The 24441-nt window shown below is 49.6% G+C and overlaps 1 protein-coding gene across 1 annotated transcript in view; it reads right to left on the bottom strand.

The window, feature by feature from the left end:
* CPAMD8 (C3 and PZP like alpha-2-macroglobulin domain containing 8) overlaps positions 1-24441 on the bottom strand; it is a 98773-nt gene that overhangs the window by 63269 nt on the left and 11063 nt on the right. The window contains exons 4-14 of the mRNA XM_061149939.1: positions 23358-23523; positions 23227-23279; positions 21330-21347; positions 20853-20907; positions 19573-19686; positions 17914-17998; positions 16655-16763; positions 13953-14180; positions 11480-11650; positions 8436-8564; positions 936-1119 (exon numbers count right to left, since the gene is read on the bottom strand). Of these exons, the coding sequence (XP_061005922.1) occupies positions 936-1119; positions 8436-8564; positions 11480-11650; positions 13953-14180; positions 16655-16763; positions 17914-17998; positions 19573-19686; positions 20853-20907; positions 21330-21347; positions 23227-23279; positions 23358-23523 (1312 nt within the window). The remainder of the gene's footprint in view (positions 1-935; positions 1120-8435; positions 8565-11479; positions 11651-13952; positions 14181-16654; positions 16764-17913; positions 17999-19572; positions 19687-20852; positions 20908-21329; positions 21348-23226; positions 23280-23357; positions 23524-24441) is intronic.

Below are 24441 nucleotides of genomic sequence, written 5' to 3'. Positions count from 1 at the left end.
ATTGATGATTCTATTTATCTATCCATGAAACTACTCACCCATCCATGACTATCCATTCACCTATCAATTTACCTATTGATGATTCTATTTATCTATCCATGAAACTACTCACCCATCCATGACTATCCATTCACCTATCAATTTATCTATTGATGATTCTATACATGAACCTATTTATCTACTTACCTACTTATCCATCCACGAGGTCAGAAAGAGCAACTTTCACTTTTACTTTCACTTTTTCATCCATCCATGACACTATCATTCATCTATCAATTGATCTATTGATGGTTCTATCTATGAATCTATCATCATCTATCTCAGTGATTCTTACCCAGGAGTCACTTTCCCCCCAGAAACACTGGCAATATCAGGAGACATTTCAGGTTGTCATACTGAGTGTAGGTGGATTGCCACTGGCATCTAAAGGGTGGAGATCAGGGATGTTGCTTTGCACCCTAGAGTGCACAGCACGGCCCCCACCACAAAGAATACCCTGCAAGTGTCCATGGTCCTTAGTTTGGGGATCCTGCTTTGGGCAGAGAGGCTGTAAAGAGGAGAGGGATGGGAAGACCCAGGGGAGAAGATGGGTCTTGTGAGGAGCATGTGGCATCAAGGAAAGCAGGGAGAAGGACTCCTTAATGGGGAATCAGTCTGGGCAAAAGCAGAAGGGGGTTGACAGAAGGCAGCATGGCACAGTGTGGACCTGCTCAGGGGCCCAGCCCATGGCGGCCTCAAGAGAAGTTGCCTCCAGCAGCTGGTCACTGCCCACCCTCCTGGTCCCAGTCCAGCCTTGCCTGGGGTGTGTGCCCTTCGCCCTGAAGCAGGCTCCCCTCCTGGATGCATTCTGCTTACCATGCCTTGCTGGGATGCCCATCCCAGTCTCAATGGTTCAGAAGGAAGAACAGGAACCTCCAGCCTGGGGATGAGCTCACCTGTCTCAGAAAGGTGCATTAGGCGAATGGGTTTCTCCAGGGCTGCCCGCTTGCTTCTCTGCTGGGTGATGTGGGCAGGCTGCTGGCCTGAGAGCACAATGTTGCCCCTCGCAGCCACCTCGTAGTACAGGGTGAAATTGCAGGGACACGTGGACTTCACAGGGAAATAGGCATCCTCCCCAACCTGTGGGAGACATGCAAGCATGGGGGTCCCTGCCTGGCACCCACAGAACAGCACCAACGTCACAGCTCACCCAAGGGAGAAGGCCACTCTGGGGCCACAAGGAGGCCAGGAGAGCTGCAGAGGAGCACTGGCCTCAGAGCAGAATGCTCAGTATCTGTCCCTGGCTGTGACTACATCATCACAGCCACCCCAGCTGACGCTCTGAAAATGGAACTGTGGTGTGGGTGAAATGTCATAAGGGCATGGAAGCTCTCAGGGAGGGCAGTGTAGTAAGTAGCTGAACCTAGCCTCCAAAGAGGTCTGGCCTTTGGCCACTGCTCCTGGGGCTGATCTCGAAGGCCTTGCAATGTTCTGCCTGATGAGTCTTTGTTTATCTATGGTCTGGAACCACACCAGATACTAACAATATAATTTATGGTGGGGACCTTGGGGCACACTATATAAGTTTGACCTATGGAAGGATTAAGACTGGGGCCAGCCAGGCAGGTAGTCAGCCATGTCTATATGACTGACCCCCAACAAAAACCCTGGACACTGAGGCTCAGGTGAGCACCCTTGGTGGGCAGTACACCATGCACGTAGGCACACATAATTACTGGCAAACTAACACTGTCCTCGACTCTGTGGGGAAGAGGACACCTGGAAGTTCACATCCAGAACTCATCTGGCCCCTGCCTTAGGATCCTCTTGCCTTGCCTGATTTTAATCTGTATCATTCACTGTATTAAACTGTAACTGTGAGTATGACAGCTTTCAGAGATTCTGTGAATCCCTCTAGAGACTAAAGAAACTGAAGGTGATTTGAGGACCCTCAAATTCAGCAACTGGTGTCAGGTAGGGGGATGGTCTTGGGGACTATTCCCTAACTTCACAGGTGCAAGTGCTGGCAGTGGGCTGAAACTTCTCACTGATACTGAATACCTCTCACTGAAACTATACACTGATGAGCCAGGTTCTATCATAATCCCCAAGTTTCCAGAGGGGGGAAACTGAAGCTTGGTCCATTCTCAACATTAGTGAGTTGTAGGAAGAGGATTCAAACCCCAAAGGGCAGAAGCCAGAGCCCCAAGCTTAACCTCCAAGCTGCCCTCATTCTTTGTGTTACAGCCAAAGTCTCCCAAGTCCTGTGACCTCCCCAAGGGCTTAGAGTATGACCATATCCAACACTGAGGCAACAAGCTGCATGAGAAGTCTTCCTCTGGGTCTTTGCCCCAGAGGTTCCCTCATATGCTCTATGATTTACAATTCATGACTTTCCCCAAACATCTGGGCCACCCTGAATGCTCAGAGGAGGGGTGGTGAGTGGTGAGTATCATTCTTGCTGTGGGTCCTTGAGTAAGTCATTTCACTTCTCTGATTGATCCTCAGTTTCCCCATCTGTAACATAAGGTTATATCTCCTGGAGAGAAGGTCCTGAGGATCCAATGAGATGATAAATGCATTAATGAATATATTATTCTCAACAGAACCTGTTCACTGTGAGTGGTTAATAAATGTCATTCTACCTCCCACTGGAGAAAAGAACTTACCTGTTTAAGGAGCTGGCCCAGAGGTGCTCCCACAGCCAAATTTGGGGAATTGGAACAGCAGAAAGAAAAGTGAACCTTTCAAGAATGTCAGGGTCATGAAAGACAAGGAAAGATTGAGAAACCATCAGACTGGAGGAGAGGAAGTGCAATGCAAGATCCTGCATGGGATCCTGAACCAAAAAAAAAAAAAAAAAAAGGAATCCCTGGAAAAACTAGGGAAATCAAAGTAAAGTCCAGAGTTTAGCTAATAGCCAACTCCAGTGCTCATTTCTTAGTTTCAACAATTGTACCATGGTTTGTACATGAGATGATAACATTAGAAGGAAGTGTGAGTGGCCTTTTGTGCCAAAATGCAAAGGCTGATTCTAAAATTCATATGGAAACGCAAAGGATCCAGCATTAACCAAAACAATCTTGAAAAAAGAACAAAGTTGTAAAACTCACACTTGCCAATTTCAAAAATCATCTTCAAGACACTGTGGTCCTGGCATAATGACAGACATACAGATCAATAGGATAGAACTGAGAGTCCAGAAATAATCATCTACGGCAAACTGATTCTCAACAAGGGTGCCAAGGTCACTTGATGAGGAAAGAATAGTCTTTCCCACAGATGATTCTGGAACAACTAGATCTCCAAATGCAAAAGAATGAAGTTGAACCTTACCCTCACACCATATAAAAAAATTAACTCAAATGGTTCAAAGACTTAAATGTAAGAGCTAAAACTATAAAACTCTTAGAAGAAAGCATAGACGTAAACTTTCATGACCTTGGATTTGGTAATGGTGTCTTTGAGATAGGCAAAGCAACAAAAGAAAAATAACAAATAAGTTGGATTTCACCAAAAGTTAAAAATCTTTGTTGCATCAAAGGACACTATCAGGAAAGTGAAAAGACAACACACGGAATGGGAGAAAATACTTTCATGTCATATATCTGATAAGGGTGGATATCCAAAATATATAAATTACTCTCACAAAAACAAAAAGCAAACAACACTTAAAAAATTTAAAACACTAGGGGAAGCTAGAGGGAGGATATAGAGGGACTCTCTGCACTCTGTGAGCAACTCTTCTGTAAGTCTAAAATTATTTCAAAATTTAAAAAGAAAAAAAGGAAGTATGATGGTAACTGATTATAACATAGTGGATACTTTTTCAGAAGTATATAAGAAGTATATAAGACAGTGGAAGTGAGAAATAGATTTAAGGGACTAGATCTGATAGACAGAAAGCCTGATGAACCATGGACGGAAGTTCATGACATTGTACAGGAGACAGGGAGCAAGACCATCCCCACGAAAAAGAAATGCAAAAAAGCAAAATGGCTGTCTGAGGAGGCCTTACAAATAGCTGTGAGAAGAGAAGTGAAAAGCAAAGGAGAAAAGGAAAGATATACCCATTTGAATGCAGAGTTACAAAGAATAGCAAGGAGAGATAAGAAAGCCTTCCTCAGTGATCAATGCAAAGAAATAGAGGAAAACAATAGAATGGGAAAGACTAGAGATCTCTTCAAGAAAATGAGAGATACCAAGGAAACTTTTCATGCAAAAGATAGGCTCAATAAAGGACAAAAATGGTATGGACCTGACAGAAGCAGAAGATATTAAGAAGAGGTGGCAAGAATACACAGAAGAACTGTACAAAAAAAGATCTTCACAACCCAGATATTCACGATGGTGTGATCACTCACCTAGAGCCAGATATCCTGGAATGTGAAGTCAAGTGGGCCTTAGGAAGCATCACTATGAACAAAGCTAGTGGAGGCGATGGAATTCTAGTTGAGCTATTTCAAATCCTAAAAGATGATGCTGTGAAAGTGCTGCACTCAATATGTCATCAAATTTGGAGAACTCAGCAAGGGCCACAGGACTGGAAAAGGTCAGTTTTCATTCCAATCCCAAAGAAAGGCAATGCCAAAGAATGCTCAAACTACTGCACAATTGCATTCATCTCACATGCTAGCAAAGTAATGCTCAAAATTCTCCAAGCCAGGCTTCAGCAATAAGTGAACCATGAACTTCCAGGTGTTCAAGCTGGTTTTAGAAAAGGCAGAGGAACCAGAGATCAAACTGCCAACATCCGCTGGATCATTGAAAAAGCAAGAGAGTTCCAGAAAAACATCTATTTCTGCTTTATTGATTGCTCCAAAGCTTTTGACTGTGTGGATCACACTAAACTGTGGAAAATTCTGAGAGAGATGGGCATACCAGACCAACTGATCTGCCTCTTGAGAAACCTGCATGCAGGTCAGGAAACAACAGTTAGAACTGGACATTAGAACAACAGACTGGTTCCAAATAGGAAAAGGAGTACGTCAAGGCTGTATATTGTCACCCTGCTTATTTAACTTATATGCAGAGTACATCATGAGAAACACTGGGCTGGAAGAACTACAAGCTAGAATCAAGATTGCCGGGAGAAATATCAATAAGCTCAGATATGCAGATGACAGCACCCTTATGGCAGAAAGTGAAGAAGAACTAAAGAGCCTCTTGATGAAAGTAAAAGAGGAGAGTGAAAAAGTTGGCTTAAAGTTCAACATTCAGAAAACTAAGATCATGGCATCCGGTCCCATCACTTCATGGCAAATAGATGGGGAAACAATGAAAATAGTGACAGCCTTTATTTTGGGGGGCTCCAAAGTCACTGCAGATGGTGATTGCAGCCATGAAATTAAAAGACGCTTGCTCCTTGGAAGAAAAGTTATGACCTATCTAGACAGCATATTAAAAAGCAGAGACATTACTTTGTCAACAAAGGTCCATCTAGTCAAGGCTATGGTTTTTCCAGTGGTCATGTATGGATGTGAGAGTTGGACTATAAGAAAGCTGAGCGCAGAATTGATGCTTTTGAACTGTGGTGTTGGAGAAGACTCTTGAGAGTCCCATGGCCTGCAAGAAGATCCAATCAGTCCATTCTGAAGGTGTTCACTGGAAGTCCTGGGTGTTCATTGGAAGGACTGATGTGGAAGCTGAAATTCCAATACTTCAGCCACCTGATGCGAAGAGCTGACTCATTGGAAAAGACCCTGATGCTGGGAAAGACTGAGGGCAGGAGAAGGGGACGACAGAGGATTAGAGGGTTGGATGGCATCACTGACTCAATGGACATGGTTTGGGTAAACTCCGGGAGTTGGTGATGGACAGGGAGGCCTGGCGTGCTACAGTTCATGGGGTAACAAATAGTCGGACACAACTGAGCAACTGAACTGAAGACGACAGGCACTCTAAAAACAATCACACAACTAAAATACTGGTGGAGAAAGTTTTTTACAGAGGAATGCCACCTAGTAAGTGCAAAAAGGATGCAAGAATCATAATAAATGCATAAATCAGAATCTTTATATGAAGCCCCAAAGTGATAACTGATTACAGCAAGAATCATCAAAGATGCTAAAGGTGGGACTTCCTTGGCAGTCCAATAGTTAAGACTGTGTGCTTCCACTGCAGGAGGCATGGATTTGATCCCTGGAAGGGGAACTAAGATCCTGCATGCCATAAGACACACCCCACTCCAAAAAAAGATGAAAAAAGCATTGGGCAAAATGTTGCTGAGGGTCAGAACACTGTGGCAGGGGCCTCAGAGTGTCACGCAGATTATTTATTAGTCTCTTCTGCAGAAGGAAAGAGCTGGTAGGAACTAGACTGGAACCAAGGATAAGATCAGCTTCAGCAAGGGTGGGGCTGCCCAAAACTCTGCCTTCCGATACAACATGACAAAAGTAGCATGTACATAGTAATATTACCAAAACAATGCTTCAACCTGAATCTCATTCAGAGTGTGGGATAATCTACAAGACCACAGGCTTGGATTCTTTACAAAAGTCACAGTGATGAAAAGGTTCCAGCTCAGGAGTGATTACAGACACAGAAAAGCAAATGCAACATATAAATTGATCCTGAATAAAATACGTGCACACACACACAGGTGAATACACACAAGCATGTATACACATGCACACTCACACACGGATGCACAGGACTATGCAGACAAGCATGCGTGTGAATCCACACTATAGACAAACTATATCTTGAGGACACCTTTGAAAATCTGACGGTGGCCGGTGAATTAAATAACATGATTGAGTTAATACAATTTTCTTAGATAGAATGACTGAAAAAGGATGTCTTTACTTTTAAGACTCAAGAATTTAAGAGGGAAGTATCAAGATACCTGTAACTTACTTTCAAATGCTGCAGCCAAAAAAAGTGGAGAGAAATGGATGAATGGGTGAGTGAATGGATGGGTAGATGGATGGGTAAGTAGAAGATGGGTGGATGGATGGATGGGTGGGTGGGAACATGAAAGGATGGGTGGATGGGTGGGTGAGAAGGGGAGGATGGATGGGTGGGTGAGAAGATGAGAGGATGGGTGGATGGGTGGACAGATGGATAGATGGGTGAGCAGATGGATGGATGGATAGGTGGGTGAGTGGATGGGTAGGTAGATGGATGGAGCAAAATATCAATTCATAAATCTAGGTGGAGGGCACATGGTTATTACACTATTTTTTCTATTTCTCTCTAAATTTGTAAATATCTTCCTTATAATGACACCCAAACAAAAGTTCGCTCCAGTTTGAGACGTTAGGAAAAAAACAAGGAAAGAGCACAAACTTTTTTCTTCTCATGAACTAACCCTACGGCGTCAGAGTCGCCCTGAAAAACTGGGGTGACAGCCCCCGTTTGCAGAGCCGCTCCTCGCTGCACACCCCTAGGGGCTGGAGGAAAGGAAGAGGACCCGACACAGCCTGGATTGGACCAAGCGCAGCCACTCACGCCTCAAGTTCACACTCAGGGCCCCTCTGTGACCGTCTGGGACAGGGGGAGTGGGCGCCTGCTGATCCGACTCAGGCAAGACAGAGGTGTCCCTCCCAGGGGGCAATCTGAGCAGCCCCGCCAAGTCCTTGCCTACTGGGAACATGGGTCCCGGCAGCTGGGACACAGGACTCCTTCCCGCCCACACGGGAAGGCAGCCAACGCCAACCTCCCCACGCTGCACCGCTGGTTGAACGGCATTAAAACCGGAACAGCGTGTTCAGCCAAGTTGGGCACGATCTCAGTCGAGTTTCTTATTCTCATAACCCCCACAGAGGACCACCCAGCCCTGACGCACAGGCAGCCCCAACTCCTCAGTTCCTCAGAGCTGCATCCCAGGGACCCCTTGAAAACTTAGGTCTCGGCAGCACCCCTAGGGTGGGGGTGTCAGAGGTTTATGGGGCTGGTAGGGTCTGGGAGCCCCAAGTGGCTTCCACAAGAGACAGTACTGGCGAGCCTGTCACCACCCACGGCAGCCGGGCTCAGCCCTTGGTGCTCTCAATTAGGAGCGTTAACAGTGTGCTTTATAAAACATGCGTGCAGCCGTGTGTGCATGCTAAGTCATTTAAGTCGTGTCCAACTCTTTGTGACCCCATGGACTGTAGCCCACCAGGCTCCTCGGTCCATGGGATTCTCCAGGCAAGAATACTGGAGTGGGTTGCCATTTTCTTCTCTGGGAGATTGTCCCGACCCAGAGATCTAAGCCAGGTCTCCTGCACTGCAGGCAGATTCTCTACAGTCTGAGCCACCAGGGAAATCCTATCACTTCTATTATACATGGACTCTAAAAGCTGAAACAAATGAATGAACATGAGAAAACAGAAACACACTTGTATAAATTTAGTGGTTACCAGTGCGGAGAGAGAAGGGAGGAGAAGTGCGCGCAGGTCCCCTGGAGGCACATGCGTGCTGCTTGCTTCCTGGGCCCCCTCCTGCCTGGGGAAGGGCGCACCTGAAAGCCTTACCTGCAGGGGATGGGAGGGCGGCTGCAGCTGCAGGTAGCACTGGCTGGGGGAGTACCAGCTGCTGAGCGAGAGGTAGCTGGGCAGGTACTGGGCCCCCACGGGCTTCCCACTGAGGGCTGTCACCTTGGTCTGAAGAAGACAGGGTACTCAGTCAAGGCTTGGAGGCTTGGTGTAGGAAGGGGGTCCTGGGGATGCTTCGACCTGCCCTGCTCTGCAGCAAGACCCTCTCACGTTCCCGTTTCCTTCTGGAGAACCCCCTCCCCAATTCTCAGAGAATGGGGTCCTGTGTGGCGAGCGTGTTCTTTCCCATCTCCATAGGAAGCAAGTGTCAAAGACTGGTCACAGGGTGTTGGGGGCTGGCTCAGTCAGGGGTGGGTGGCCCACATGGCCACTGAGAGGCAGCTCCATCACGGGCATATTAAGGACCCCCATGTCCTGGGCTTGCCGGCAGCCCCAGGGGCTTCTCGGAGGGTATAGCCTGCTTCGGAAGTGAGCATAGAGGAGATGGCAGTCAGGAGAGGGGGCAGCCAGCTGGACTGCATCCCTGGCGCTCTGGATGCAGCTCCACCTGGAGCTCTCAGACCCCTCTCTGAACACCCCAGGGACTGGCAGTTGTACTTCTTTTGCTCCTTTGGGAATTTAAACCTGCTGCCTTCACTTGCTGCTGGAAGAATGCGGTTAACACAAGAAGATGCCAGAAGCAGGGTATGGGGCAGGAGGGGTCTAAGACCTCTGTGTGATACAGAATAAAGAAGCTGGCCTGACTTCATCCCAATCAGTGGGAGATAGCCTCTAAACCCCTGGGGTTCCCCAAGAGATGGGAGTGTCTTTGTTATTCAGGCCGGGTCCTGATAAAGTGTGCTAAGGAGCGATTCAGGGCGGGGACAGCCAAACCAGAAAGACCGATCATGGGATTAGAGGGTAGGGGCTTTGAACCACGTGGTGTGGTATCAAGTTGGCCTCAAGAGAGGAGAGGTGGCTAGAGACTGAGTTCAGTCACAGGGCCAATGATAAATCAATCAAGACTATGTAATGAGATCCCAATAAAAGCTGTGGACCCTGAAGGTGAGTGAGCATCCACACTGACACTTTCTCTGTGTGTTGTCAGGAGGGTGAGGTGTCCCAGCTTCACAGGGACAGCACAAAAAGCTATAAATTTGGGACCCTCCAGCTCTCGTCCTATACATGTCTGTATCTCTCTTTGGTTGGTCCTAATTTGTATCATTTTGCTATCTAAAAAATATATCTGCACATAGAGAAAGTTGCTAAGAAAACAGATCTTGTGTGCCCAGCCCCACAGTTGTGTCTGACTCTCTGTGGCCCCATGGACTGTAGCCCACCAGATTCCTCTGTCCATGGGATTCTCCAGGCAAGAATACTGGAGTGGGTTGCCATTTCCTCCTCCGGGGGACCTTCCCCACCCAGGGATTGAACCTGCATCTCTTGTGTCTCCTGCATTGGCAGCCAGGTTCTTTACCACTAGCACTATCACAGATCTTATAGGTTCTCATCACAAGTGAAAAAAAAAAAGTGTAACTATGTATGGCAATTGGACACACTGTGGCGTCATTTCATAGTACATACATACATCAAATCATTACATTGAATGCCTGCAATGACTATATGTCAATCATATATATATAGAGAAAGAGACATATATATGTCAACTAAAAGTAAAGTTTAAAATTCATCATTCTTTCTAAGAAAATAATTAAAGACCTTTTCTTAGGCAGTATTTGGTCACAGAAATAGGCTGTCTTTCCATAAAAGTGACATTTTGGGGAAATGCTGATTTTTGGTTATGTATCTATGAGAGACGAAATTATTCAGCTAACTGTAGTATTTGGAGTCATTTGGGGGCTTTGCTGCTACCTAATTCTTAAAATACTAACAGAAATTAAGGGGTGTCTTTCAGTCACTAAAAAATCTGTATTTGTTAGGTCCTGGGGTAGCTGGAACCCCCAAATTTGTAGCCAGTTGGTTAAAACTGTTGGTGGCCTGGAGACCTCTGGCTGTTAAAAAATCTTTAAGGACATGTTGCCCACAGGGGACACAGTGATCACAAGTGTTCTCGGCTCCCACCTACACATTTCTTCTCAGCTGCCCCTGTCTCCACCACCCCAGTGTCCGTGAGGCCACCATGCCCACCATCAGCCTTAGAGACGAGGGCTGGGGCATCCTCTCTGTTACTCCTGCTCCTCCCGCCCCTGACAAGGGGACATCAGGTCCTGCCAATTCTACCTCCACAGCTCCATCACTGCCTCCCACCTGTCCACCTGTGACCTCACCCAGACTCGCTCCCCCTACTATGGAAACTGGAGTAGTGTGTGTGTGTGTGTGTGTGTGTGTGTTCAGTCATGTCCAACTCTTTGCAGCCCCAAGGACTGTAGCCAGCCACACTCCTCTGTCCATAGGATTTCCCAGGCAAGCATACTGGAGTGAGTTGCCATTCCCTCCTCCAGGGGATCTTCCTGACCCAGGGACTGAACCCTTGTGTCTCCTGCATAGGCAGGCAGATTCTTTACCACTGTGCAATTTGGGAAGACCTCTGGAGTCGCGAGAGGTTATAAAAATCAGACCATTCACTCCACCTGACACTGAACTGCCTTCTGGGTGAACCCTAAGCAATATCCCTTGAGGAAAGGGGAAGCCCCACCAGCTCCCTCCTCCGTATCTTCCTGCAATGGCTTGGCCAGCTGGGCATTGCAGAACCCAATTATACTATGATTGCAGTTCTCTGGGCCTCTGCATATGTTGTTCCCCCTTCTGGGAAGCAGCCTGGCTGAACCTGCCCCTGGTCAGGAGTCCACCTGGGAAGATCCTTTGGGGGCAGCCAGACACCCTGACCCCTTCTCAGCATCCTGCCTCACTCTGGGGTGTTTGGTTTAATCTGACCCCCTGGCCGGCTTTCCCATCAGACTGTGAACTCACTCAGGACAGGGGCAGGACCTAGGACCACTGACCCAGTGCCTGAGCATGGCCTGGAGGAGGGACCAAAACCATGTCTGCTGGCTGAACGACAAGGGTCTAGGTGACTCACCCACCTCCAGCCACACATGCTGGGCTGACATAGGGATGGAGGGGATTTCAAACTCCACCAGCCCACCCTGTGACACAGACTCCATGGTGTAGATGTTGTCCTTCGGCGTCAGTTCTGCCCTGATCTGGACGGTCACTCCCTCCGCCGGGCTACCATCTGGGTAGGACAGCTCCACCTGGAATGGGTCACCAAGGGGTCAATATGGTTAGGCTTGTGACACTCCCCAAACTGATCTACAGACTCGACCCAATTCCCCGGCAGAATCCTGGCCAGCTCCCTTGCGGCAATCGACAATTTGATGCTAAAATTCACAGGAAATTGTAAGGGGCCCCAAATAGCCAAAGCAATCCTGTTAACGAATCAAGAACTCGTACATCCAATTTCAAAACTTACTACAAAGGTGCAATAGTGAAGACACTGCACTTGGAACTCGTATGAGGACAGGTATGAAAACTAATGAATTAGAACTGACAGCCCAGAAATAAGCCCACCCATCTATAGTCAAGTGATTAAAGATTAAAAAAAAGATCAAAATATGGTGAAGGGGAATTCCCTGGCATGTTCAGTGGTTAGGACTCCTCCCTATCACTGCAGGGGGCACGTGTTCGATTCCTGGTCAGGGAACTAAAATTCCACATGGCACATGGCATTGCAAAAGAAAAGGATTACAGTCAATTGATTTTTGACAAGGGTGCCAAGACCATTCAATGGGAAAACAATTCCTTCAACAAATGGTTTTGGGACAACTGGGTCTCCAGATGCAAAAGAATGAAGCTGAACCCCTACCTCACACCATATGCCTAAATTAACTCAAAATGAATCAGAGACCTAAATGTAATGGTTAGACCTACAAAATACTTAGAAGATGACACAGGGGGAAGCTTTTATGACCTTGGACTTGGCAAAGAAGTCACAAGGCACAAATCACCAGCCACTTACCTGGTGCCACAGCCAGGAAGGAATAGGGCAAGCAATGCAGTGGAAACAGTTCCATGTAACTCTTAGACCTCACTCATTCAGGCAGGTAGAAAAGGCAGTCAGAGTGAGAGGTTCAAAAGACATGGATGTTGTGAAGAAATATGATCAGTGGTTCCTGAAAGATTCTGGAGCACCTCTCAACTGTTTAGGTATCTGGTGATGGGGTGACCAGTTCTAATCTTGTTTTTCTTCTTTTTTAATGTGGACCATTTTTAGTCTTTACGGAATTTGTTACAGTATTGTTTCTGTTTCCTGTTTTGGTTTTGGCCACAAGGCACGTGAAATCTTAGCTCCCCAACCAGGGATTGAATCCTCACCCCCTGCATTTGAAGGCGAAGTTTTAACCACTGGACTGCCAGGGTATTCCCAGCTCCATTCTTTAATGTAGATATGAAATGAGTGCTAAGTCACTTCAGTTGTGTCTGACTCTTTGTGACCCTATGGACTGTAGCCCGCCAGGCTCCTCTGTCCATGGGGATTCTCCAGGTGAGAATACTGGAGTGGGTTGCCATGCCCTCCTCCAGGGTATCTTCCCGACCCATGGATAGAATCCATGTGTCTTAGGTCTCCTGCATTGGCAGGTGGGTTCTTTACCACTCTGCCACCTGGGAAGCCCCTAATGCAGAGAGTGGATAATTTCTTGGGTGTAGGGGAAATGCTCCCCTTTCACTGAAGGGACAGCCCCAAGTCCATTCATACATATTCTGTATGGTGCCTTAGCTGGGACCCTCAAATCCAGGGGCACACAAGCCATGTCTCTGTATGTGGGACAGAGATCTGGGGGTGCGGGCTGAGATCTCATCATGGAGGAGAGAAGGGAGGCCCCAGAGCTGAGCAGGAGGAGCAGGAACAGCATGAAGGCAGACCTCTAGGATCCCGTGGGTGACCCACAGGATGGAAAATGGAAGAGGGGTGTGGGGGCTGGGCAGAGGCAAGGGTCACCCTGGGGTGACACAAGGCTCCACTGGTCTTGCCCTCCCTTCCCCCCCCAAATTCCAACTGAAACCAGACGCCCCAGTTCAGCAATTAGGATAAGCATCTCGAATCTCTAGTCATCTCAAATTTTGCTATGTAGAAAAATGGTGTAGTGGGTGGGAAGGAGGCAGGGGCTTGTTCTAAATGCCACTCCCCACAAGGGAGCTGAATCAGACTGTCTCAGAGATAGGGATCTGCCTTTTATGGACCTAGTAGTTAAGTCATCCAAACATAAAGTCAACCCAGTTAAGGAAGGCAATACCATCGTGGAACTGATTTAATAAGTGGATGCATAGCATCTGGTTTAGCACTCAAGGTTCCGAATTGTCTAACTATGCTCAGCAAAGCAGCCCCTTAATCCCAAGAGGGCAAAAGTTGTTGGTTTTCAACCACATCACGGCTGCAGGGCCCATGGAATGCACTGCAGGGGTTACACAGTGGTCCTCAGGCAGGAGTTGGGGTGGGAGGCAGCACAGAGCCTGTGACCCTGACAGGCCCTGCTGGGCACCATGCCTGGGGCTCACCTTCCCCACGTAGGACAGCCCTGGCTTAAACTGTTTCCTTGTGTCCTTGGAGTACCGGATGTCCACCAGCTGCCTCTGGACCGGAGTGGAGTCATCAAAGGCCACCTGATGGCTCCCATCCGCAGCGGTCACCATGGCCCAGATGCTGATGGTGCCCCGGAAGTGCTCAGGGACGTCGGCCGGAATCATGTCCTTCACGCAGATGTTGAAGTCCTGGGAGCCATGGATCTGGAGGTAGGAGACACACAGGTCGTGCTCAGCCAGAGCTGAGTTGCTTTGAGAGATGACTCACAAACACACAGCTCAAGTAGGTCCTCCAAGCTCTGGCCGCTTGAGGACCAGGGGGACACTCGATGATCCATCCATTCTATGCTGTGCATCACTGCATGGAGGGTGAATCTCCGGCTGGATATGCATTGTTTTTTAGGAGGACAGAGGTCAGCTCTTCAGGCAGAAGCTAAAACAACCCCTCGGGTCAGACTGCAAGGTGGGGACTTGAACCTGGTCAGCCACACACTGGAGGACTGGCTCCCCTCTCGTGCCAGGGTACAGAACCCCCTCAATCAACTCCTCTCTCAGGACTGCTCCCGGGGCAAATAATCCACGTCCATAAAGAGCTGTGGAGCAAATTACTCAGTAAAGAGAACGTTAAGACAAGAGCTACTGGGGCAGCTTCTAGGGAGAATGACTAGGATAACAAGGGCATGAGGACCAGGCACAGAGGAGGTGAGAGGCCAGAGTGTCCACTCCACAGAAGAGGAACCACTGGGACAGAGAGAGAGGACACATCCCGGGGGCAAAGAGACGAGGAAGCTGGTTTGGGTGGAGGTAGAGAGGAGGTGGGGATGACATGACTCAGAGCCCCACAGTCTCCAGGACTGCTTGTATATGTTGCGTAGTGGCATGCACACAGTGGAATTTTAAGTTGAAGAAGAAAAATAAAAACCAGATTATGAAATTTTACATGCAAGGGGATGTGAAATCATGTAGCCACTTTGGAAAAAAAAAATCTGGGAGTTCCCCAAACAACTAAACGTAGTCACCACTCAGAGACTGAACATACAGATGGAGACTAATTGGAAAAGACCCTGATCCTACGAAAGATTGAGGGCAGGAGGAGAAGGGAGCAACAGAGGATGAGATGGTTGAAGAGCATTACCAACTCAATGGACATGAGTTTGAGCAAACTCTGGGAGACAGTAAAGGACAGAGAAAACCTGGAGTGCTACAGTCTACAGGGTTGCAAAGAGTTGGACATGACTTAGCGACTGAACAAGTATAGAAAAAAAGACCTCTGACTCAAGGTCTGCAGGCACCAGTGTAGGAAGCCAACCCATTACAGTCGGCTCTCCATACCCACAAGTTCCACACCCACGGATTCAACCAGCTTCGAAGAGTTTCTGTCTGAGGTTGGTTGAATCCTGGGATGCAGAATCCACAGACACAGGAGAGCCAGCTCTACCTATAAGTCAGACTTGTAAGAAGTCAGACATCTATCTCTATAGCAACCCAACAATAACCCCTATGACGATCAGCCCCAAATGGCCAGGACCTAATAACTGAATATTTCCCTGATTTTTGCCCCCACTTCCACCTTAGAAACAATTGTTGTTGTTCAGTCACTAAGTTGTGTCTGACTCTTCGCGACCCCATGGGCTGCAGCACACCAGGCTTCCCTGTCCTTCACCATCTCCCAGAGTTTGCTCAAACTCATGTCCATTGAGTCGGTGAGCCATCCAACCATCTCGCCTTCTGTCATCTCCTTCTCCTCCTGCCTTCAGTCTTTCCCAGCATCAGGGTCTTTTCTAATGAGTCGGCTCTTCACATCAAGCGGCCAAAGTATTGGAGCTTCAGCTTCAGCATCAGCCTTTCCAATGAATATTCAGGGTTGATTTCCTTTAAGATTGACTGGTTTGATCTCCCTGCAGTCCAAGCAACAATTGGAAAAAGTCAAAAATGCACCCCTCACCAATTATATTGGATGCCTGCTTCTAGTTACCCACCCATGACTTCCACATGCCAATAGCCTCCCATCATGGCACACCAGAAGCCTTTTCCCTTTTTCACTATAAAGCTTTCCCACTTCTCCACCTGCCTTTTGAGTCTCTGCCAAACACAAGTGATGGTGGCTGACTCCCTTGCTGCAAGCTATGAATAAATAGCCTTTGTTTGTTCTTATTCAGGTGATCATATTTAATTCAAACCATAGAACTCAGGAATTCCACATCCAAGAGATATATCACACAAAAATATACATGAATGTTCCCAGCATTATCCATTAAAAGTCAAGAAGCAGCAATAACTCGTGGGACTTCCCTGGTGGTCCAGTGGTTAAGACTCTGTGTGTCCACTCCAGGGGTGTGAATAGTGCCTCCTATATGGATATCTGAATTGCATGGTATGTGAATTATGTCTAAATAAAACTTTTCCTCTACCTTTACCTCCAAGAACATCCTAAGAAGAAAGACATCAAAATAGCAATAGTGGCTATGTCTGCCTATCAGAGGACAAGTCAACTTTATTCTTTTTTATATGTTCTAGCCTCTATGTTCAGCCTGTAAGAATTTTATCGTCAGGAAAATTCCCACCATACAAACTGTTCTGGAAAGTAAAATAAAATGGGTGATCACAGAGCCGAAGCCAAGAGCAGACGCTGTGGGAAGGGACCCACTTGGTGACAGCTCGAGGTTCCTGCTCCTCACCTTGGTGGTCCTGAGGATGGGGCGTCCCACCTCCTGGCTGTAGTACCCCACACCATTCACAGTCATGTTGACGGTTAAAGTCCCCGAGACAGGTTTCCCAAAGGTATACCTGGAACAGAAGGACAAAGAGTAGTAAGTTTCACAAGCAGGTGCCCAGAGGAGAGTGGGGAGGGGTCAGTCTCAAAAAGGCCCTGAGATCCTCTACACCAAGCCTCATGTTGGACAGAAAAAGAGACCGAGGGTCAGAGAGGAACTCTGGACCCAAAGAAGCAGGGTATGTGAGACAACTGTTGAGGTGGGGCACACGTTGGAGTAAGGCAAAACAGAGGATTGAGCAACCGTGGGCAACAGGAAGGCCTGGCTAGGCTTAAGTGCCCAAGGAGTTCAACTTTGAGCCAGGGGTCTGATTTCTTTGAGCTTCGGTTTCCTCACTAGGAGAATGAGAATAAACCATCTTCTCAGGAATGTAGGTGGAAGACTTAAATGTATGTATGTCATGCCTGATGCAGTGGAGACAATTGCTTACTGGGACACAGGAGAAAGATGGGAGCAAAACTGAAAAAAAAAAAAAAAAAAAAACCGCCCAGAATTTTTATGGCATTTTCCGGACTATAAAATGGGAGTGTATCCAGCGCGCCCTTGGATTTTTTCGGGGAAGAAGCGCAAGGGAGACGTTTCAGCCAGAACCTCCGGCAGGTGGCAGAGCTGGGGCGGGAACACGGGCCTCGTAGAGCCCTCCCAGGGGACAGAAAGGAATAGCGCCTCTTGACACCCTCTGGTTGACCCTCACGTCGAGCTCTGTCAACAGCCTGGTCATTCGGGTCTCAAAGAGTCGGACACGACTGAGCGACTGAACAAGCGCTCAAAAAATATCCCTCTGGGGTCAGCGCACTCGCCATGGATACTGTCTGCGGAGCAAAGCGGCGTTGCTGAAGGGGTGTGCCCTGGAGAGGGGCGTGTCCTAGGGGGGGCGCGTCCTGGGGGCGGGGCTGCCCTACGGAGGGGACTCTTTTAGGGGAGGGGCAAGTACCGGGGGAAGCGTGCCCGGGAGGCGGGGCCAGCGTGCCCGGGAGGCGGGGCCGGGGTGTCCTGGGCGGGGCGGGCCCTGGGGGAGGGGCGGGCCCTGGGAGGGGCGGGGCGTGCCCTGGGGTGGGGCGGGCCCTGGGAGGGGCGGGGCGTGCCCTGGGGTGGGGCGGGCCCTCGGGAGGGGCGGGCCCACGGTAGGAAGGCCTCGCAGACCGTGGCCGCCTCTTGCTCACCTGGCTTGTACCGTGCCGGTTTCACACGTGTCCAGGTCCCGGATATAAGCGGGTGGGTCAATAAGGAGCTCAAACTTCGGCAGCACTGAAGGGAGAGAGCAGAGAGGAAGGAGGCAGGGTGGCTTCCACCAGCCGGGTGGCTCCAGAAGGGTGCTGGAGGTGTGGGAGGGAACCCCAGGGCCTCACTGCTGACACCAAGGGCATCCATACTACGCCTTGTTGAGCACCGCAGCTCTCTGAGGATTCTGTGGGCCACATCTATTTTCCACCTTTGAGGGACTAACAGGCTGTTTTTCTCAGGGGACCATATCTCATCAATTTCAGGCTATCTGCATTGAGTGTAGCCAATTCCAGCCCATCCCAGGGCTGCAGAAGTAGCCAGGCTTCTGGACCAGTTATGGGCATCCTAGGGGTGCTGTGGCTGGAGACAGTCCCTCTTTGCTGCCCTGGGCACACCCACCCATCCCATCACCTTGCACAGCCCACAGAGACACGGACACCAGGGAGCAGAACAGAGGAAACATGAGGACTCTGGTCCTTAGAGCTTGTTACACGAGCCTGTAAATCCCTTTTCTTTTGCTCACTGAGTCTGTACCAGGCTTCTGTTGCTTGCAACTTATAACCCTCTCCCCTATGGCTTTTCCTTTCAAGACCTTCTTCACAAAAGGAAGAGAAACCCCTGACCCCATAAGGGAGAATTTTAGCACAGAAGCAGAGTATGTGACTCTGATCCAGGTCCACTCCCCAGTTCTTGTTCCTTGAGCATCTTCCTTAATGACTCTCTCAGCCTCAGTCACTCCATCTGTAAAATGGAGATACCTCATAGGTTCAGGATGAGGATGAAAAAAGAAAAGGAAATGACAGGCTTAAAAAGGAAGGCCATTCTGACACATGCTGCAACATGGATGGACCTTGCGGCATTATGCTCCATGAAATAAATCACTCACAAAAGGACAAATATTATCATTCTATTTATATGAGGTCATATATTTTACCATGATTTATTTTGAAAGGACATGACAGGGACTTCTCTGGGGGTCCAGTGGTTAAGACTGTGCTTCAAAGGCTGGAGGTGAGGGTTCAATCCCTGGTTGGTGAACAAAGATCCCACATGCCATGTGGCGTGGCCAAAAAAAGTTATAAGGAGGACATGAGAGGGGTTCCCTGGTGGCTCAGTGGTAAAGAATCCGCCTGCCAGTGCAGGGGACACGGGTTCGATCTCTGATCCGCGAAGATCCCACATGCCGTGGAGCAGCTAAGCTCACGTGCTACAACTACTGAGCCTGTGCTCTAGAGTCTGGGAGCCACAACTACTGAGCTCACGTCCTGCAACTCTGAAGCCCATGTGCCCTAGAGCCCATGTTTGGCAGCAAGCAAAGCCACCACAACGAGAAGCCCACGCATTGCAGCTAGAGAGTAGTCCCCGCTCATCTCAACCAGAGAAAAGCCGGCATGCAGCAACGAAGACCCGGAACAGCCACAAATAAATAATAGATAAAAAAGACACGACAAAGACCCAGGCTTCCACTTCATGCCTGGCCCTCCTGAGCCCCCAGTAAATGAGGCTCCTGCCACCTTCTTCCTTATTATCTGTGTCGCCACTGGGACTGTGGTTCCCCCAGGTCTGAAATCTTAAGAGCCTAAGATTCTCCAACTTACCATACTTCTGAACTTCAAAGGACCTGTTGTACACGTGGCCTTGCATTTCGACAAAAACGAACCATTCTCCGAGTACCGGCTGGTCAGACAAGGGGAACGTCATGTTGGTGATGCCTGTGTGAAGAGAGACTCCCCCTCATCCTGGGGCAATTGTGTGGGCAGAGAGCCCAGCATCCGGTGGTGAGGTGCCCTGGGGACCTGGCCTCTCCCCCTCCCCACACGGCCCCTCAGGGAAGCTCAAGGCCACCCTGAGGCTGGCAAGGGTTTGGCAGAGCCAGCACCTCCTCCATAGACTAAGTTGGGGAAACAGGGAGAGGCCACACTTAGGGTTCCTGGGGGAGCCCTGAGGCCAAAGCCAAGTGCAGGCCGTGAGCCAAGTGAGCCAGGAAACAGGTCTCCCAGTTCCTCCACTCTGCTCCCCACCCGAGTCATTCCCTCCGGGACAGAGAATCACACAAGCCCTGTCCCTACTCGGCAGCCTTCCCCAGGCATCTCAGAATCAAGAAGAGGGACATGGAGAGGGGTCAAGGCCAGGCCAGGGGACCTGGAGGCATGCGTGATGCTGCACCAACCACCAGGACCCACCATGTCGGCTGAAGGCCCATACTCTGCGTTTGGCTCAGAGGACTCGGGGGTCTGCCATGTTTATGCATCTCCCAGGTCGAGGTGCACAACTGTCCACAGTCTCCCCAGATCCCTGCTACAGCTCTCCTGTCATGGGACTCCACTTTCGTTAGGGCCAAAGCACAAAAGGAGATGTCAGTTACATGGCCCTCATGGTCCCATGCGTGGGTGCCTGCTTGGCACTCAATCGTGTCTGACTCTTTTGCGACCCCGTGGACTGAAGCCCACCAGGCTCCTCTGACCATAGAATTTCCCCGGCAAGAATACTGGGGTGGGTTGCCATTTCCTTCTCCAGGGGATCACTGTCATAGAGAAGGAAGAAAAATGCCAGTTCCTCAGCCAAAGCAAAGCCTTCTGACTCCTAGCTGGAAAAGCAATGTCTTGTGTTGGGTGGAGAGTGAAGACGAGAGCTCTGTAGTGGGAAGAAGGTGGGGTGCCAACAAACAAGGCCCTGATATTCCAGAAAGGTCTCAATTTATGGGAGGAGCCTCATTTGGGATTCCAGAGACAGAAAGGTGGGCAAAGGGTCCCATGCTCCAGGAAAGGAGTAGCAGGTGTCGAGGCAGAGCACATCCTATTTTCCTGGAAGCTTTATCACATCTGCCACCCAAAGGTGCAGCCCCCAAACCACGGAAGGAATGAGAAGAGAGACTTACCACAACACAAGGGCTCCAAGTGTCTCCATTCCATCATCCGCGACCCTCGGGGGTCCTGCAAGATAACACACACAATAAGCTCAGGACAGTCCACTTGTGCCCAGCATGCACGAGGACCTTCTAAGCCCCCTCTCTAGGACAGGACAGGCATCAAGGCAGGCCTCAAGATTAGCTATTTATGATGAGCAAACGGAAGCTTGGGGCATAGAAGGGACATGTCTGAAGACAAGAGGGCAGAAGAAGTCATCCTGACTCCCCATTTAGGGAGGTGCTTGAAAATCAACAAAGACATGGGCAGACACACACTCAGTTTACCCCAGGGGTGAGTCAGGGACAGGGCTGGACCCGGTTTCAGCCTGTGGGGCACCGGGGCAGGCAGGGATCAACCCAGAGGCGGGGTAGTACACACAGACAGACCAGGTCTTGCAGACAGCAGACTGTCCCCAAGCCAGAGCTGCAGAGGGGCAGGACACTCACCAGGACGTAAGCTTCCAGCTGCAAATGAGACAGACAGAGGCTGTAAGCAAACCCTCCTGAAAGACCTCAGCTCTCTGTGCATGCTGAATGTTCATCCCTTGGGACAGGCTCAGGTGCTGTAATGGCTTGAATGGTACCCCCCACTCCTCCCCAGATTCATATGTGATGTCCTCAGCCTCAATTCTCAGAATGTGTCTATATTTGGAGATGGGTCTTTATGGTGATGATTTCAAGGTCCCTAGCATAGGTCCTGGGCTCTCCTGGTGGCTCAGTGGTAAAGAATCCGCATGCCAATGCAAGAGACGTAGGTTCAATCCCTGGATGGGGAAGGAAATAGCAACCCACTCCAGGATTCTTGCCTGGAAAATCCCATGGACAGAGGAGCCTGTCGGGCTACAGTCCATGGGGTCACAAAGGAAAGGACACAACTGAGTGACTAAACAACAAAGCATAGGTCCCAATCTGATAGGACCTGTGTCATAAGAAAGGAGAATCTGGAAACAGATGGGAATGAAGGGAAGACAAAATAAAGAGGAAGAGAGAAGACGTCCAGTGACAAGCCTAGGAGGGAGGCCTGCAACAGGTTCTTCCCTCATGGTCCTTGTTCTTGTTGCTCCGCCACTCAGAGAGTCATGTCTCACTCTCTGCGGCCCCCTGGACGGCAGCAACCAGGCTTCCCTGTCCTTCACCATCTCCCAGAGTTTGCTCCAATTCATGTCCGTTGGGTCAGTGATGCCATCCAACCATCTCATCCTCTGCTGCCCTCTTCTCCTGCCTTCAATCTTTCCCAGCATCAGGGTCTTTTCCAATGAGCTGGCTCTTTGTATCAGGAGACCAAAGTATCAGAGTTTTAGCTGCAGCATCAGTCCTTCCAATGAGTATTCAGGGTTGATTTCCTTTAGGATGGACTGGTTTGATCTTGCAGTCCAAGAGCCTCTCCAGAGTCTTCTCCAGCACAATTCGAAAGCGTCAGTTCTGCGCTCAGCCTTCTTTACGTCCAGTTCTCCCATCACATGGTTCTTGGAAGGAATCAATTCTACTCACACCCTGATCTTAGACTTCTAGCCTCCAGAACTGGGAAAGAATGCATTTCCGCCCTTTAAGTCATCCAGCAAGCTCACGCAGTTGCTAATGGCAATGAGGGTGGCTGAGCCCCATTTCGTGGTCTCTGTGTTCCTTGCTTCCGATCACAGCCCTGCCCTCCCTCACAGACTCCTCCTCCACACCCCAAGGAGGACTCCTCCAAGCAGCCCTCGCAGGTGGCAACTGGCTTGTTTCTAGTGACTCATGCCAGGTTCCTTGAAGGCCTGGGATCCACGCGTTTTATCTCTGACCCTCCAGCACCAGCCTGGAGCCTGGCTTCCAGCTGGTGCCCATCAGCGCCAAACTGAACAGTGCACACTGACTCCAGCGAAGGACAACTGCTTGCACACCTGTGCCTCCTGAACGCGATGACATGTTCTGCCGGGTTCCACGCGTGGCTGACCCTGTGCATGTGGATACAGCCCCGTCAGTTCAGGGGTGTCCATACTGAATCCAGAGGCACCGGGAAACTTTGCAGTTTGAATTCAATGTCCTGTGATTTATCCTTCTTGGACTTCATCCATTTCAGGCCCTCAACTAGCCTCCAGCGGAACACAGGCAGCTGCCCGTATGGAGGACCACTGGCCTCCGCGGGGACCTCTGGAGGAAGCACTTCCACTAATGCCCTTGCCTCTCCCTGTCACACAGACCTCCCTCCTGGCTCCCCCAGCAGATGTGGAGCCCTGGGAAGAAACCAAGAATGCAGGTAGAAATTGGAGAGGCAGGAGGAAAGGCAAATTTTGGATGATGGCCCTGGCCAGGCTGGACCCTCATGGGTGAGTTCCAGGCACATAGTTTTAGAAGCCGACCTCACCTTTTCGCTGGTGGGCCTCAGGTCTGGGGTGACAGTGAAGATACTGATGAGCACTGAAAGAAAGAAGAGAGGTGTGTGACAGCTCCCATCCACGGCCAGCCCTCCCACCCCGGCCGGCGCTGGCCGCCCACCTCGGTGCTTGGGTCTGTACACCGGCTTGTCGGTCTGAATGAATACGGAGGCTCCCCGGCTGTCCACGGTCACTGAAGTTTGGTTGTGGAAGAGGGGGCCCTCCTCCACCCGCCAGTCACGGCCCCACACCTTCAGGAGGGCCTGGCCCCGGAGGCCCGTGGGCACCTGCAGGCAGAGCATGGAGCTTTGGGCAGGGAGTGTCGCCCTGGAAAGGATCCAGGTATTGAGAAAGCAGCGTGGAAGTCTAAGTCAGGGGTGACTCTAAGTCACCCGGGGTGACTGTTCCCCCCAGGGAACACGTAGCAGTTTCTGGAGACAGTTTTGGGTGTCATAGTTGCAGGGAGCAGGTGCTACTGGAGTCTGGTAGGTGAAGGTCAGGGATGCTGTTCAAGACCCTGAGATGCAGAAGACGGCCCCACAGCAAGGAATGATCAGGCCCCAAATGTCAGCAGTGCCAAGAGTGAGAAATACTGGTCTACCCTGACATGGCAGACCTTCTCTCCTGGCACTGCAAGCTTGCAAAAATATTCTCAGCCCTGTAGAACTCCAAGGGCTAATGTAGAACATCTTACCCAAATACGGCCCTTGCTGGTGAGTTGGGAAGAGGTGGCGATGGAGACCCCAGCCCCTTCATATACATGTATACTGACTCTTTGCGACCCCATGGACTGTAACCTGCCAGGCTCCTGGAAATAGGTTGCCATTTCCTTCTCCAGGGGATCTTCCCAACCTAGGGATCAAACCCATGTCACCTGCATTGGCAGGCAGATTCTTTACCACTGAGCCACCTGGGAAGCTTCATGTGTATAAATACGTGGTACATGCACATATATTTTTATATGTCATATATAAAAATATATATGATGTATGGCTTCTGCTTTGTCTCACTGTAAGCACTGCACACACATTATCCAATCCCATGTATATGAAATGTCCAGGACAGGCCAATCCATAGAGACAGAAAGCAGATCAGTGGGTACCAGGGGCTGGAGGGAGCTGGTAAGTGGTGACAGCTAATGGGGATGGGGTTTCCTTTTAGGGTGACAAAATAGTTCCCTACTCTGGAACTAGATAGGGGTGGGG

The sequence above is a fragment of the Dama dama genome, chromosome 9, assembly GCF_033118175.1.
Source record: "Dama dama isolate Ldn47 chromosome 9, ASM3311817v1, whole genome shotgun sequence".
NCBI lineage: Eukaryota > Metazoa > Chordata > Mammalia > Artiodactyla > Cervidae > Dama > Dama dama.
Note: the sequence above shows the minus strand (reverse complement) of the source record. Positions and strands in the feature narration are given on the sequence as shown.